The 16,711-nt window shown below is 45.3% G+C and overlaps 1 protein-coding gene and 1 non-coding gene across 2 annotated transcripts in view; one reads left to right on the top strand and one right to left on the bottom strand.

Annotated features, from left to right (window-relative positions):
• Positions 1-1,107: 1,107 nt before the first annotated feature.
• On the bottom strand, positions 1,108-1,214 carry LOC114229265 (U6 spliceosomal RNA). Its single transcript, XR_003615360.2, has one exon. It is a non-coding gene; the product is annotated as a U6 spliceosomal RNA (small nuclear RNA).
• A 434-nt stretch (positions 1,215-1,648) lies between these two features.
• TEP1 (telomerase associated protein 1) overlaps positions 1,649-16,711 on the top strand; it is a 42,843-nt gene continuing 27,780 nt past the window's right edge. Inside the window, exons 1-9 of the mRNA XM_054716399.1 lie at positions 1,649-1,721; positions 6,304-6,803; positions 8,560-8,742; positions 9,043-9,177; positions 10,159-10,320; positions 10,952-11,113; positions 11,423-11,497; positions 13,556-13,680; positions 13,895-14,052. Of these exons, the coding sequence (XP_054572374.1) occupies positions 6,327-6,803; positions 8,560-8,742; positions 9,043-9,177; positions 10,159-10,320; positions 10,952-11,113; positions 11,423-11,497; positions 13,556-13,680; positions 13,895-14,052 (1,477 nt within the window). The 5' untranslated portion in view covers positions 1,649-1,721; positions 6,304-6,326. The remainder of the gene's footprint in view (positions 1,722-6,303; positions 6,804-8,559; positions 8,743-9,042; positions 9,178-10,158; positions 10,321-10,951; positions 11,114-11,422; positions 11,498-13,555; positions 13,681-13,894; positions 14,053-16,711) is intronic.

Here is a 16,711-nt window from a genome sequence, read left to right as displayed (position 1 = left end):
TGTTTCTAGTTTCTTCGGATATATTCCCAGGAGTGGGATTACTGGGTCAAATGGGAGTTGCATTTTCAGTTTTTTGAGGAAACTCCATACTGTTCTCCACAGTGGCTGCACCAGTCTGCATTCCCACCAGCAGTGCACGAGGGTTCCTTTTTCTCCGCATCCTCACCAACACTTGTCGTTTGTTGATTTGTTGATGATAGCCATTCTGACAGGTGTGAGATGGTACCACATTGTTGTTTTGATTTGCATCTCTCGGATAATTAGTGACGTTGAGCATGTTTTCATGTGTCTCTTGGCCTTCCTTCTGTCTTCTTTTGAAAAGATTCTATTTAGGTCTGTTGCCCATTTTTTTATTGGATCATTTATCTTCCTTTTATTAAGTTGTATAAGCTGCCTGTAGATGTTGGAGATCAAACCTTTATCAGTGATGCCATTTGCAAATATGTTCTCCCATGCAGTAGGCCTTCTTGTTGTTTTGTTGATGGTTTCTTTTGCTGTGAAAAAGCTTTTTATTTTGATGTAGTCCCATTTGTTAATTTTCTCTTTAGCTTCCATTGCCCTAGGGGCAGTGTCAGTGAAGAATTTCTTTTGGCATATGTCTGAGATTTTGCTGCCTGTGGATTACTCTAGTATTTTTATGGTTTCCCGTCTTATGTTTAAGTCCTGTATCCATTTTGAGTTTATTTTTGTGTATGGCGTAAGTTGGTGATCAAGCTTCATTTTTTTGCATGTATCTGTCCAATTTTCCCAACACCATTTATTGAAGAGACTGTCTTGACTCCATTGTATGTTCATGCCTCCTTTGTCAAATATTAATTGAGCATAGTGGTTTGGGTCAATATCTGGATTCTCTATTCTGTTCCATTGATCTATATGTCTGTTCTTGTGCCAGTACCAGGCTGTTTTGAGAACAGTGGCTTTGTAATACAGCTTGAAATCTGGTATTGAGATTCCCTCCTACTTTATTCTTCTTTCTCAGGATTGCTGTGGCTATTCGGGGTCTTTTTTTATTCCAGATGAATTTTTGGAGAGTTCTTTCAAGGTCTGTGAAATATACCATTGGTATTTTAATGGGGAGTGCATTGAATCTAAAATGCACCCCTATAAAAAAATATGGAACGCTTCACGAATTTGCGTGTCATCCTTGCGCAGGGGCCATGCTAATCTTCTCTGTATCGTTACAATTTTAGTATATGTGCTGCCGAAGCGAGCACAAGAGTCCAGCTATCTTTGACACCAGGAAAAAAAGTGTCCAGACAGGAAACGGACATGCTAAAAATCTTTTTCAAGAAATTGTGTTGGAAGATATGTCACAAGAAAGGAGAGAAAATTTAGCAAAAGAGGGGACCTTGGTAGAGGGGGAGCCTGACGGGCAGGAGAAAGGAGGACAAGAAAGGGGGAAAAGGGAGGGGACCAAACCCAGGCCCCCCAAAAGGCTGCAATGTCATCCGGGCATTCGCACCACCAGCCAGGCACCTGCTCTTCCTGCCGGCGACGCCCCGCTCCGCTCGCAGCTCCAGCGGCCGCCCAGCCCAGCCCAGCGGCGTCTCCGCCCGCGGCAGTGCCCTCCCCGCGCCGCCCGGCTCCTCCTCCGGCTCCAGTTCCTCTGACCCGCGGAGCCCAGAGCCGGCTCCTGCTTCCTGCTTCGGAGAACGGAGATCGGCGTCCCAGGCAGCCGGCTTCTCCAGCCCGGAGCGGCTCCGGGGACCGTCCGAGCGCAGGTAAAAGCCGCCCTGGCCCGGCGTCGGGAGCACTGGGCTCGGCACGGAGAGCCGGTGCGAAGGGCCGAGCGCGGCCCAGGCTCGGGTGGGGCGGACGCGGGTGGGTGCGTGCGCCGGCTCCTCCCGGCAGCTCCGGGAGGGTGTGTGCGTGTGTGGAAGGGACAGCGAGGACGGCCCGCGGAAAGCCGGTGGAGAGAGTGCGGGCCAGGGCGGGGCAGGGCGGAGAAGGGACGTAGGAGTGAGAACGAGTCTCCCTGCTCAGTGCTCCTTGGAAGGAGACAGTAACTGCCACCAACAAGGGAGTTTGAGCGCTGTTTGTCATCACAGGAACCCGGGCGGTGCTTAAACAGGAAAGAATCCCAGACAGCCAACTTTTGTACAAGTGAGGTGGGTGTTAATGTGTTAACACAAGGTTTCCATGACACACTGAGTACAGAATGGTGTCTAAAGTATGATCCTCTTTATGTAAAGCAAAGAAAGAAAAGGGGGTGGGGGGAGGAAGCATATATATATATATATGGATATATATATATGCTTCCTCCCCCCACCCCCTTTTCTTTCTTTGCTTGACTCCATTGTATGTTCAAATATACATAGAAAATATTTGCAACTATTCATATAAAACAGCAGTGGTATCCCTGGAGAATGGATCTAGAGATGGGGGTGTGGGGCAGGGACTTTTCATTTGTAGTTTACAGCTGAATCTCCCTTCCCAAATTCCAGGGTGCAAAAAATATTGAACTGTGTTTTTCTGTTAACTTAATTTTTGTTTTGAGACATTATAAGAAACCCTTGAGTTAATTCTGAGATTTCCCCTCTCCTTTCCCTGGGGCTTATGTGGTACCAAGATATGAGGGACGTGTACAGGGCACAGAGGCCATCATTCGCGATGTAGTTTGCCCAAACTGACGTCCAGTGAGCTATCCGTGTCCTTTCTGGTTCTGGACTGTCTGTCCGTCCATTCAGATTTTCTTGGAAGTATTCTACGTTCCTCTCCATAAGCTCTTGCATTTGAGGTTTAACTGGTTCATTTAACAACATACTTATTCCTAAAATACTTAAATGCAAATAGAAGATAACCACTTGTCCAAATAAGTAAATACATTCCAATAGTATAAGATCAAGCATTCTGTCAAGCAGAGGTTCTTAATTTGCAGTTAATGGAGATTCTAAGTGATCCATGGATGGACCCTGAAAATTGAGTGCAAAATAGTATATACTCATGTTTTTCTAAGAAAAACTCCATAGCTTTCACCAGATTGTCAAAAGTCTCTGAATCCCACTGATGAGGGTATTGTAGAAACAATAGTGAACAAGGCTACAAGGGTTTTTGTTCTCAGGAATTTATAATCTGGTGGAATGAAAGACAAACAGGCAATCACAAACCAGAGGATGTGGAGGAGGTACGATGTTGTGAGAACACAGGGCCACCTATATCAGACTGGCTGGCTCCTTGGAGGAACTATTAAACTGAAGCCTGCTGAGTGAGAGGAAAGTACAGTTAGGCCTGGTAAAGGAAGGGATGGGGAAGGAGTGGTCTTCGTAGAAGGAAGAGTGCTCCAGGTACCTGCCTTTATGTAATCTAGAGTGATTACATAAAGTAGAAACTTAGAGTTAGATGGGAATAACAGTAAGAGATGAGGCTGAAACATGATCAGTGTTAGGGTTGCCGAAGGAGGAATGCATGAGGCCAAAAGAGGTGAAGAATCATGAATTTATTAGGTCATCTGGATACCAGATGGTCTGAGCCTCAAAATGGTGCCAGCAGCCAATGGTGGGGAGTCAGAGGTTTTTAAAGGACTCTAGGTGGGCTTTTTCTGGGCGGAGAATTCTCTGTGCAGGTCCGGATTCTGGGAAACTCCAGAGCGGAGAGATAATGGTCTTATTAAGTGGAATGTCTATTGTGAAGTGGCCTACAGGTCAGTTCCCAGGGGAGGGGGTGTTGATTCAATTATTTGACCAGACCTAACAATCAGAAGCCAGGTTACATGTATGATGCAGGGCATATAAAGGAAAACAAGATAAAGGAACCCTCAGGGAGTTCTATTCTTGTAAGGAGAGAGAGTGAACACGGAGGCAAATAAGCAAACAAGGTAAAATTTTACCATCTATAATAATAAAAGGGTAATATTCTAATTAGACCTTCTGGGCATCATTATGGACATCCTTCCAGATGAAGTCGGAGCCAGAGCGAAGCCCTGGTGCAGATGCCTGGTGGCGAGGGCCGGAGGGAAGCCGGTGCCAGCAGCCAGGGCAAGGAAGGCCTACTCTTGCATGAGTTTTCGTGCACTGGGCCTCTAGATAAAATAAATAAGGCTATGTATTAAACCGTGGCTGGGGTATGTATGAGGGTGCTCCTTTTTTGGGGCGGTGTTCCTTTACTTAAACAGATCTGTATACTGGGGTCCACATGGATTGCAGGGTTTTAACAAAGGTGGTGGCAGGCAGAATGAAGAGAACTGGATAGGTTTGAGAGAAACTGATAGAGTAGAATCAATAGGATTCAGTAGTTTATTGGATGAAAATAACAATAGATTTTATTTACTGAACACTTACTAAGTGTTGCTGTAAGTGCTTTTTTTTTTTCTCACTTATTCCTCTAACAACTCTGTGGAGGGAGACATTTATCTCAATTTTGTAGATGAGGAAACTGAGGCACAGAAGTACAAGGAAGCCCAAGGTCCCAAGTAGACTCAAGGTTCCATAAGGATTTAAACTCAAGTCTGTTCCACTCCAAGCCTCTGTAAGCAGAGGTGGCAAAGGAGGGGGGATAGATTTGGAGAAGAGGTGGGATTGTGAGAAAGACAATACATTTGAGATCTATGGAGCTTTGCATACCTTTGAGTTACCCAAGTGGAGATGTCCAACAGGCAAGTGGGTAAATGAGTATGAAGCTCAGACGAGACCTAGGTCAAAGAATAAATTTGTGAGTTGCCAGCATAGAAATGTTATTTGGAGCCACAGAATAGGTGAGACTATGTTGGGAAAGTATACAGAATGATTGGCACTCTAAGGAGGATTAACATTCAAGCAATGGCAGAGAAGGAACCCCCAAGAAGGTCTGGTCAGAGTTGTAAGAGGAAAACCAGGACAGTAGCATCATGGAAGCCAAAAGAAAAGAGAGTTTCAATGAGAGGATCAACAGTCTCATATTGTACTTGAGAGTTGAAGGAAAATAAGTTCCCAGATGTGTCTGTTCTTGTATAACAAGAATTCCACTAGTTACCTAAGAGGACAGCCTTGCAGGAATAGTGGGACAGAATCCCATTTATTTGGTTGAAGAGTGAGTAGGAGGCAAAGAAGTTGAAGTGGTGCATGTAGATAGCTTAATCAAAATGTTTGTTTCTGGAGCTAAGAATCCAGAGTCCAAGTTACAAGTGTGGCCCCTGTACTAAGTTGGGATCACACGTACAGCCCTTGGGCGTTCCTTTACCCCTTCATAAGAAGACATGTCTTTTTTTTAGTTTTCTTAAAACAGCAACTTCCTGCTCTTAAGCTTCTGCCTTACCTTTCCCTACTCTTCTCCCTTAGAATACTCCCTCTATTCTCTCTGTAGAATACTCCCTGAATACATCCTATATAATAAAGAGGTAATATACAAATTGACCATCACTCCAACACACAAGATGGCCACCCCATGTGGTCAAAGATGGCTGCCACAAGATGGCCAGCAGGGGAGGGCAGTTGGGAGGGACCAGGCCTGCAAGAGAGGGCAGTTGGGGGTTATCAGGCCAGCAGGGGAGGGCAGTTGGGAGGGACCAGGCCTGAAAGGGAGGGCAGTTGGGGGCAATCAGGCCTGTAGGGGAGGGCAGTTAGGGGTGACCGGGTCGGCAGAGGAGGGAAGTTGGGGGCAACCAGGCCTGCAGGGGAGGGGAGTTGGGAGCAACCAGGCCTGCAGGGTAGGGCAGTTGGGGGGGACCAGGCCTACAGGGGAGGGCAGTTAGGGGCAATCGGCTGGCAGGGAAGCAGTTAGGCATCGATCCGGCTAGCAGGGGAATGGTTAGGGGGTGATCAGGCTGGCAGGCAGGTGAGCGGTTGGGAGCCAGCAGTCCCGGATTGTGAGAGGGATGTCACAGGGATCCCACAGGAATCAGGCCTAAACCAGCAGTTGGACATCCCCCGAGGGGTCCCAGATTGGAGAGGGTGCAGGCTGGGATGAGGACACCCCCTCTTCCCCCCGTGTATGAATTTCATGTACTGAGCCTCTAGTCCAGTGATGGCAAACCTATGACACGCGTGTCAGCACTGACACGCGTAGCCATTTCTGATGACCCGCGGCCGCATGCCGAGGATGAAACATTTGCTTCTCCTGAGGATGAAACATTTGTGACTAGAGTCTTAGAGTTAGTTTTTTCCTCAAAGTGACACACTACCCGAGTTATGCTCAGTTTTTTGGCGAAGTTTGACACACCAAGCTCAAAAGGTTGCCCATCACTGCTCTAGTCCTTCTAATAAACCCAGTCCTGGAAAAAGAAGTATTGGTTGTTCTCTGCCTTTAGGTCACAGGCATTCCCAGGAGTGCTATAGGAAAGAAACACTCCCAGTGCAGCCAAGTGCTCATCACATCTTTCTCTCCATCTAGGATATACTGGTTGGGCTCCAGCCATGGAGAAACTTTATGGGCACGTGTCTGCCCACCCAGACATCCTCTCCTTGGAGAACCGGTGCCTGGCCACACTTCCTGATGTGAAGATCATGGAGAAACCACATGGACATGTGTCTTCCCACCCAGACATCCTTTCCTTGGAAAATCGTTGCCTGGCCACACTTCCTGACTTGAAGGTCATGGAGAAACCACATGGACATGTATCTGCCCACCCAGACATTCTCTCCTTGGAGAACCGGTGCCTGGCTAAACACTCTATTCGGAAGAGCACTATGTCTGCCAGCTCCTTTCTCCAATGTGTCCAGACATCTCAGCTGGTGCAAGCTGATCTGTGCAGCCTGGATACCAGTAACCACCTGCTTTCTGAGCCTCCAACCTGGAGGACTCAGTGTTTCTCTGAGGGACCAGGCCCTCTGACCTGCCCCAGAGCCCTGAAATCCATCTCTGCCACATGGGGAGCTCAGGAAACAGCTTTGGTAATAGCTCTAGTTGCTCGTCTTGACTGCAGCCATGTCTGTTGGATGCTCTAGTCCCTAGCTTTCATGTCACAGTGTCTCTCTTTGAAGTCTCTTCCTGAGGTGCCCTTTACCCCAGGGCTGGCTTCATCAGCATCATTACTCTCATTTCATATCTAGTTCAGACATTCTGGACAGTAGAGCAAAAACAGGCCCTGTCCTCAGAAAGCCTCTGCTCAGGAGGAGAGCCATCATGATGTTGCAGTAGCACCGTCAGTCAAGTGCTTTTGAGATCCTTTACAGGCATGAGACACATCTGCTATACCCTCACCCAGTTCCCTGGAGGTGCATGTACAGATACATGTCCACGTATACTTGCATATATGAGCACAGGTCAGAATCAGTATAGAAACACACATTCCGCTGGATAGCCTCGGGATTCGGACTGAGGCAAAGACTAACCTGAGCCCTATACTGTCTCTGCCTATTACAAGCACAACCTTGGGCAAGACTCTTAGCCTTTTGAAACTTTAATTTCCTCACATTTATTTATCTATTTTATTTATCTTTCTTATTGAGAGTATTTCAGATGTCCTCCTTTTTCTCTCCATTACCACCCACCATAATTTCCTCACCTTTAAAACAAGATCAATGAAAATCTACCTCATAGTGTTATTGTCAGGATTATAGCTACTGCTATCTTACACTTATTTAGGGCTTTTCAATTTGCCAAGGGTCATACATGCATTATCCCATTTAATCTAAATGACCCCATCAGGTAGCCCTAACCCTACCTGATGGAACTGTTAGAAGGGAATGAGGTAGCTGAGGTTTAAAGGTTAAGGGGGATCCCAAAGTTGCTGGGAAATTGATCAGGGATGTGGCCCTTTTTCTTCTGACTCCAAAATGCATTTTTTTAAAAAAAGATTTTTATTGATTTTTAGAGAGGGAGGAAGGAAGAGGAGAGAGAGAAACATTGATGTAAGAGCAAAAGATCAATCAGCTGCCTCCTGTAAGCCCCCTACTGGGGATTGAGCCCACAACCCCAGGCATGTGCTCTGACCAGAAATCGAACCGGCAACCTTTTGGTGCATGGGGCGATGCCCAACCAACTGAGCCACACTGGCCAGGGTGACTCCAGAATACTTTAATAGCATCATAGGAGGGCTCCTAGGCTGTGACATCAATAAGGAGATGAAAGCAGGTTGATCACGAAGCACCTGAGCAAATGCTCAGAAGGTTGAGCCAAGAAAGATGGTATGTGTGATAGTGAGAGATCCCTATGTCAGAGGAAGGGAGAGGAGTTGAGGTGCTAGAACAGTGGTTCTCAACCTTTCTAATGCCGCGATCCTTTAATACAGTTCCTCATGTTGTGGTGACCCCCAACCATAAAATTATTTTCGTTGCTACTTCATAACTGTAATTTTGCTACTGTTATGAATCGTAATGTAAATATCTGTGTTTTCTGATGGTCTTAGGCGACCCTGCTAGTGGTTCTCCGCTGCTGTAGAGCCTAAGACCATAGGAAAACACAGATATTTACATTACGATTCATAACAGTAGCAAAATTACAGTTATGAAGTAGCAACGAAAATAATTTTATGGTTGGGGGTCACCACAACATGAGGAACTGTATTAAAGGGTTGCGGCATTAGAAAGGTTGAGAACCATTGTGCTAGAAGACAAATGTGGACACTTCCTATCCCTGGGAGCTGCCTTCAAATCTGCTAGTATCTATGTTTGAGAGACTGTGATTAATAATTGCCTCTATCCCCAGGGTCATTGGTCCTCTTCAGAAGAGAAAAAGCCAGGAGAGAAGAAATGGACAGAGGCTCAAATGCCTTTTTACAGTCTAAGCTTGGGAGAGGAGGAGGAGGTGGAGGAACTGGCCTTGAAGCTCACCCCTGGAGACTCTGAGTCTTGGTCTGAGCCCACTGACCAGCTCCTTCAGGAGAAGAAGGTAAAAGTTCCAGTGTGGGAAAGAGGTTGATGGTGGTGGAGGGAAGAATGTGGGGGTGGGTGGGAGGAGTAGTGCCCAAAGACTGAACCAGATCCCTTCCACTGATGGAGGGGAGGGAGGGGGCATCACCCAGCTCTTATTTCTCACCTCCTAATCCCCTTTCCAGCCTCTTGGTTGAAAAAACATCTTCTGAATCTGGGATCCATTTTCTCTGTCCATGATTTTGTAGGTTGGCCTGAGGGATGCTTAAGTTGATCCTTATTACCTCTTTCCTCCTTCCTTACCTCTCTCAATTCCCAGATGGCTCTAATGAGCTTGTTGTGCTCCACTGTGGCATCAAAGGTAAACATGAAAGATGCAGCCAACCCTACCAAGACTGCCCTCCTGGAAATCTGTAGTGAACTTGCCCCCTTGGAGCCTGAGTTTATCCTCAAGGTATTGTGGTGTGAGAGAGTGGATAGGAGTGGAAAGCTGGGAGCTAGAGAATGTGCTTATGGTGTGTGAGGGGGATGGTGACCAGCTTTGTGCTGTTGGTGGAGGGAGCTTCACTTAGGAAGTGAATATGATCTCTGGGTGAGTCTGTGGCCTGGTCCCTAGGGTTCTTTGAGGAGTGGAGAAGATGGGATTGGGAAGGAGTATGCTAGGGAAGGGAAGTACACAGACTTAAGTATACAGTGTCTTTTCTTTTTTAAAAAAATTATTTTATTGATATTTTACAGAGAGGAAGGGAGAGGGATAGAGAGTTAGAAACATCGATGAGAGAGAAACATCGATCAGCTGCCTCCTGCACACCTCCTACTGGGGATGTGCCCGCAACCAAGGTACATGCCCTTGACTAGAATCAAACCTGGGAACTTTCAGTCTGCAGGCCGATGTTCTATCCACTGAGCCAAACTGGTTAGGGCGAGTATACAGTGTCTTGAGGGTCATACCAACAGAATGAAACATGATCTGGCTCTTAAGGAGCTTATGGTACTGTTAGGTCAGCAAAACACTCCCAAATATGTAAGTGCAAATGGCACAGTAGATAAGTGACTGTTTCAGAAGTAGAAAAGGCGGGGGGGGGGGATATTTTTGATGAGACTTTGGAAGATGTCTGGTTTAATCAGCACTTTGAACCCAGGGTAAGTCTTTGATAGATGTTGAAGGTGGGAGGTCTTCCAAAGAGGGAAAGGGCCTGGTTGATGTGGGAGGTGATCCATAGACCCAGGAGAAGACATGCTGCAAAGGCAGAAACGGACTAAATTACAGGGGATTTAGGATGCAAAGCTAAGAAGTTGAACTTGATATTTCATAGACAATCTGGAGGGATCAGGAAAGGTTTTATGCTGGTAGATTAGATATGCAAGTTAGTTTAGGGCATGAAGTTCTGGGAGAAGTGGCCGAGATGCTAACTCTCCCCACCCTGCACCCTAGGCATCTCTGTATGCCAGGCAGCAGCTGAACATCAGGGATGTAGCCAACCAAGTCTTGGCCATTGCTGCCTTCTTGCCAGTCTGCCGCCCCCACCTGCGACGATATTTCTGCGCTATTGTCCAGCTGCCTTCTGATTGGATTCAGGTAGCCGAGTTTTACCAGGTATGGCACTCACTTCCCTGAACTTTGGCCTTCACGTAGGTGCCTCTCTTTTGCTGATTGCATCCCTGGAGAAAATTCTCGGACAGTTTGGCCTCTCCTCTGCTGCCCTCAACCTTAGTGCCCAGACAGGACAGCATCTCCCTCTACCAGGCTGGGTTGCCCAACAGGGAGAATATGATTGAGAAGGGCTGGACCACAGTTTAAGAAAAATTGGTCTTATTCTGGACCTTGTATTTACAATGAAGAAAATGAGACCCGTGGAAGTCTGTTGACTAGCCCAGTACCATAGAAACTGTCATTTTAGAGCTGGGGTAGGGAACATCTGGCCTGCGGGCCATATAAGGTCTAAGAAATCATTTGGTCTGGCCCTGCCAAGGCACTAAGGATGAGTTAATTAAATATTTGACCCAAATATAGCAAGCTAATTTTTAAATTGTTAATTTTGTATGGCCTGAGAATGATGTTATAAATACCCAAATGGCCCTTGGCAGAAAAACGGTTCCCCACCCTTGCTTTAGAGCGTGGGCTGAGAACTTGCTCCCTATTCTCATTTAACCCTGTGATGGGTCTTGTTTTGTTTTGGAGGGATTGTTTGGGTCTTACTCCTGATGGTCTCTCCTCTCTCTGGCAGAGCCTGGATGAAGGAGAGGAGGACAAGCTGGTGCCCCTGCCTGCCTGCCTGCGTGCTGCTATGACTGACAAATTCACCCAGTTTGATGAGTACCAGCTGGCCAAGTACAACCCTCGGAAGCACCGGGCCAAGAGACGCCCGCACCGACGCCCCCGGCCTCCAGTCAGTCCCTGTCTCAGCTCTGGTCATTCACAGCCCAGGTCCCTTTTCTCTGGAAAGGGAGGGACGAAGGAACATGCTGATCCAGGGGGACCCCACACTAAGTGTCTGGCATGTTCTTACAATCAGGAACAAATAGTCTGAAAAATGCAGAGGAGCCGGGTAGAGCTCAGGAGTCAGAGAAGGCAGGGCCTGCCTCTTTCCTGGCTGGCTTCCTTTTGGATAGAGATGAGCCTTTGGGGCTATTGAAATGGATCTCTCCAGGGACAACCTCCATTTCCCTTTTTGAAACCGCTTCTCCTGTCCCTACAGAAGACGAAGTGGCCATTTCCTAAGACACCGAAATATTTGTCAATATTTAATCTTCTTAGAGATGAACAGGAGAAGGTGAGTGCCTTGTTCTGGGGTTCTATATGTGCAATAGAGGCCTGGTGCACGAAATTTGTGCACTGGGGGGTGTCCCTAAGCCCAGCCTGCACCCTCTCCAATCTGGGACATCCCCCGACGGGATCAGGCCTAAACCGGCAGTCGGACATCCCTCTAACAGTCCAGGACTGCTGGCTCCCAACCGCTTACCTGCCTGCCTGCCTGCCTGATTGTCCCTAACCGCTTCTGCCTGCTAGCCTGATCACCCCTAACCACTCCCCTGCCCGCCTGATTGACACCTAACTGCTCCCCTGCCAGCCCGATCACCCCCAACTGCCCTTCCCTGCTGGCCTGATTGTCCCCAACTGCCCTCCCCTGCCAGCTTGCTTGCCCCCAACTGCCCTCCCCTGCTGGCCTGATCTCACCCCCAACTGCCCTCCCCTGTCAGCCTGATGTCCCCCAACTGCCCTACCCTGATTTTGTGATGACATGGGGGTGGCCATCTTGTGGTGGCCATCTTGTGATGATGTGAGGGCGGCCATCTTGTGGCAGCCATCTTGTGATGACATGGGGGTGGCCATCTTGTGATGACACGAGGGCGAGATGCCACCTAGGCTTTTATTAGTATAGATGAACAATCTTCTCAGCTGATAATTAGAAATGGAATTCCATTTGGTTTAGAAATATGAATAGAGGGTGTGGTAGGTGCAGGCCAATTTCCTACCTGGGGAATTCTCAGCTGTGATTATGGGATCAGGTTTGGAGAGCACTGGGAAATGCTCTTTATAGATATAGATCTTTATTGCTTTCAGAGAGGAAGGGAGAGGGAGAGAGAGATAGAAACATCGGTGATGAGAGAGAATCATTGATCGGCTGCCTCCTGCACGCCCCCTACTGGGATCGAGCCCACAACCTGGGTATGTGCCCTTGGCCAGAATCTGACCTGGGACCCCTCAGTCCACAGGCTTGATGCTCTATCTACTGAGCCAAACCGGCTAGGGCTTTGCCCCCATTTCTTTTTTTTTTTTCTCTAAAACTTGGATTTAATATCTGTTTAGTTTCATTACAGTCTTTTTAAATTTGATTACTAATACTTGATCACAAGTAAAGCAATAAATTACAGAATTTTCCCCCCCATTTCTTTAATGACTGGTGGCATGTCCAGCTGGATAAATGAGTTAAAGATATGAAATGTTTACCTTCCATGGGAATTTTTAAAAACAAACCAAACCATCTTTTAATTTGCATTAATGACAAATAAGTCATTGCACTTAGTGGTTAAGAACATAAAATCTGGATTCTGACCTGGGTGTGAATCCCTCCACCACCAGCACTGCTGGCTACCTGACTTTGGCCAAATGATTTGCCCTCTCTTGCCTCAGTTTCCTCAGATATAAAATGGGGATTATAATAGTACCTATTTCATTGGGGTTTTGTGAGGATTAAATCAGTTATTGTATTTTCAGTATTTCTAACAACACCTGGCCCTGAATAAATGTGAGCTACCACCACCATCATCTTTGGAATAGATTATTAGGAAGATGTAAGCATTATAAGAAAATACATTCTCAGTCGGTCAGCTGATCTTTTCTCTTCATCCTATTAATACATTCCAAACTTAGCTCTTCCACCATCGAAGATTCTGTAAAGCAACTTCTTTCAGTTTTTTTTTTTTTTAACTCCTCGCAGCCTGCATTATTCTGATGCCTCCTCCTGGTCCAAGTCTCAATGATTTAAATAAGAGCCCCTTTTCTCTTTCCTCCCTTGGAGAACAAGGTATCCTCTGTTCATCCTACCTCCATTTTGCTATTCACAAGTCAATCACTCCATTTTACCATTAATAGTTCAATATTATGTAAATAAAACATGGTGATCCCAAAACACTGTTATATTATGCTTACCACAGGAGTTCTTGTTGATAGAGATTTTTACCCCTTATTCCTACTCTTTGCCCAAATCTGCTTTGGGGAAAGAAATGATCTCATAGGTATAGGATGGGTCTTAGGTTCTGCTTTCTGAAGAAAGTGACCATGGTCATAGATTAAATGACCCCAGTGGGATTTGGGGATATTTCCACAGTTTGAGAAGTCTTACAATGCAGTGCCAGAAAGAAAGAAGCCACCAACGTTCACCCTGAAGAAGTTGGTACAGCGACTGCACATCCAGGAGCCTGCCCAGCACGTGCATGCCTTGCTAGGCTACAGGTGGGAAGATACATCCGAACGTACATTCCATGTGGGAAACCCCATGACTCTTCTACATTCATGGCCCCAATCCCTGTATTTCTGACCCAACAACATTAGTTTGGGCAGATGTGGCCTGAAAACATGACTGACTAGTGTTGACTGGCTCACCTTTCCTTTCCTGAGTTATTTTCAGCTGGCTTTGAAATGATAAGCTTTTCCTCCTCGGTTCCAGATACCCCTCCAACCTGCAGGCCTTTTCTCGAAGTCGCCTCCCCGGGCCATGGGATTCTTGCAGAGCTGGGAAGCGGATGAAGCTATCTCAGCCCGAGACCTGGGAGCGGGAGCTGAGCTTGCGGGGGAACAAAGCTTCCGTCTGGGAGGAACTCATTGGTACAGTAACCTTGACCATCACACCCTCTTCTGCTCTTGCCCGTTTATGCCTCTCCATTTTAGACTAGAGGATTTCCATGACATGATGCAGTTATTCTATTGCTTGGTAGTTGTGTCACTAAAAATTATTGGACTTATAAGGTCTGCCATCGACCACACCCAAGTGGACAGGGGTTGCCTGCTTTGAGTAACATTGCAATTGTAGATAGGTCATTATTCCAGATGTGGTTAGGTCTTTATCAACACATGACAAAAGTGGTAACTTCTCTCTGATTTCACTTGAATCCATATCTGTGTAATTCATTCAAATAAGATAGAACTTTCTGGCACGTGGCATAGTAGAATCTCCACAGGAATTCATATTTAGAACATGGAATTTTAGGTAATTTGCCCATATTGAGTTAAAAAAAACTTCAAATTTCAGGGAGGACCAAATTACTCTCAATCTTCTCTTTCTGTTTTTAAATTTTTGACTATAGAAGGTTCTTTCTATTCCATGTTGGTTTCTTTTATTTCCTCTTTCACCTTTCTATTCCATGTTGGTTTCTTTTATGTCCTCTTTCATCTTTTTAAAGTCAACTTCCTTCTGTTGAGAAATATCTAATTAGACCTTTCATCTGCTTGAGTTTTGTAGACTTCACATTGTAGAGCCTTGGGAGCCCAAGTTGGCTTTTACCTTATTTCTCTGTGGGCTGCTGTTTATAGATTATACTCCGGGAAGCCCGAACTGCTCAGCTGCTAGCACTCCACTCACTTTGTGGTTGTCACAATCACATGTTCCACACAAATGCACACACTTGCCTGGCAACCTCTTCCCCAGTATTGATTCAACTTTGGGTGGAGTAGAATAAAGAAGGTTGGATGGCAGCCAGTATATGTAGATGACTCTTGTATGCATCATCTCCACTTCCCCTCTCTGCCCCTGAAAACCAAAACTGTGTCAATATTCTTGGTTGAGACAAATGTCCATAGTCTAATCCACTGGACTCCAGACTTTCTTTTTTTTAATTATATATTGCAAAACAAATTTTGGGATACAGCAGAATATGTATATATACAGAGTGGGAAAAAGTAGGTTTATAGTTGTAAGTATGAAAAAGTTTATTCTTGTGTTACTATTTATTAATTATTGTATTATTTTCCATATGAACAACTGTAAACCTACTTTTTCCCTACCCTGTATTTATAAAAATTTTATATATATATTAATAAATTAATGTACTTAAAAATATAGAAAATATAATTATTTTTAATGTAGGTATGAAAGTAAATATAAGTAAATAAAATAAAATATTAAAATATATAAACATAAATATAAAATATAAGATAAAATGTATGCCCTAACTGGTTTGGCTCAGTGGCTAGAGCGTCGGCCTGCGGACTGAGAGGTCCCAGGTTCGATTCTGGTCAGGGGCATGTACCTTGGTTGTGGGCACATCCCCAGTAGAAGGTGTGCAGAAGGCAGCTGATCGATGTTTCTCTCCCATCGACGTTTCTGACTCTCTATCCCTCTCCCTTCCTCTCTGTGGAGAATCAATAAAATATATTAAAAATATATATATAATGTAATTAGATATACAGACCCCTCTTTGAAGACCACTGGTTCATTAACTTATGAACAATTTCTTTAGAATGAAACAGCAAATTTCCCAATTTATAGGATAAATACTCAGTTTATTTTCTAGAGTCATAAATATGATATTGACTTAAGTTCTTATATCTAGAAGACCTTTCATACATAACAACAGTTAAGAAAACATGACTTTACAAAGGATACAATAGTTCATCAGCTATCACACATCACTTATACTGTGTACACACCCTCCTCTTTCCATTCTCCTGATGAAAGCTGCTGAGAAATGCAGACTAGAGCATGGGATGTGGGTTTGGGGCCGACAGACCTGGTCTCTAAAGTGGGGGCACCCAGGTAAAATAGGAAGTGACAGAGGTGAAATTCTGTCTGCTTAATCAGATTGTACAAGTTTCCCAGAAAACTTAAAAGGATCAAGAAGACTATTTGAAATAGGGGTTTGCATTCACTATCATGATGATGAACCTTATCTTAAGTGTATATTGTGCCTTGAAATATTAACTAATGATAGTACTACATGAATATAATTTATTAATAAACAAACTTACACCAGGATATTTCTCTTATAGCCATCTAAAAAGTTTGTAAATCATTACTCTTTTTTTAAAAAAAATTATCTTTAGCCCTAGCTAGTTTGGCTCAGTGGACAGAGCGTCGGCCTGCGGACTGAAGGGTCCTAGGTTCGATTCTGGTCAAGAGCATGTACCTTGGTTGCGGGCACATCCCCAGTAGGGGGTGGGCAGGAGGCAGCTGATCGACGTTTCTCTCTCATTGATGTTTCTAACTCTCTATCTCTCTCCCTTCCTCTCTGTAAAAAAAATCAATAAAATGTATTTTTTAAAAATTTATCTTTATTGTTGAAAATATTACAGATGTTCCTCCTTTTTCCCCATTGACCCCCTCCACACTGAACTCCACCTCCAGGCCTTCACCACACTATTGTCTGTGTCCATTGGTTATGCATATATACATATAAATTCTTTGGCTAATCTCTCCCCACCCACCCACCCACCCCCGCCTTCCCTCTGAGATTCATTGGTCTGTTCTATGCTTCCGTGTCTCTGGATC

The sequence above is a fragment of the Eptesicus fuscus genome, chromosome 5 (genome assembly GCF_027574615.1).
Source record: "Eptesicus fuscus isolate TK198812 chromosome 5, DD_ASM_mEF_20220401, whole genome shotgun sequence".
NCBI lineage: Eukaryota > Metazoa > Chordata > Mammalia > Chiroptera > Vespertilionidae > Eptesicus > Eptesicus fuscus.
The sequence above is the reverse complement of the archived record's forward strand: the minus strand, read 5'-3'. Positions and strand labels throughout refer to the sequence as shown.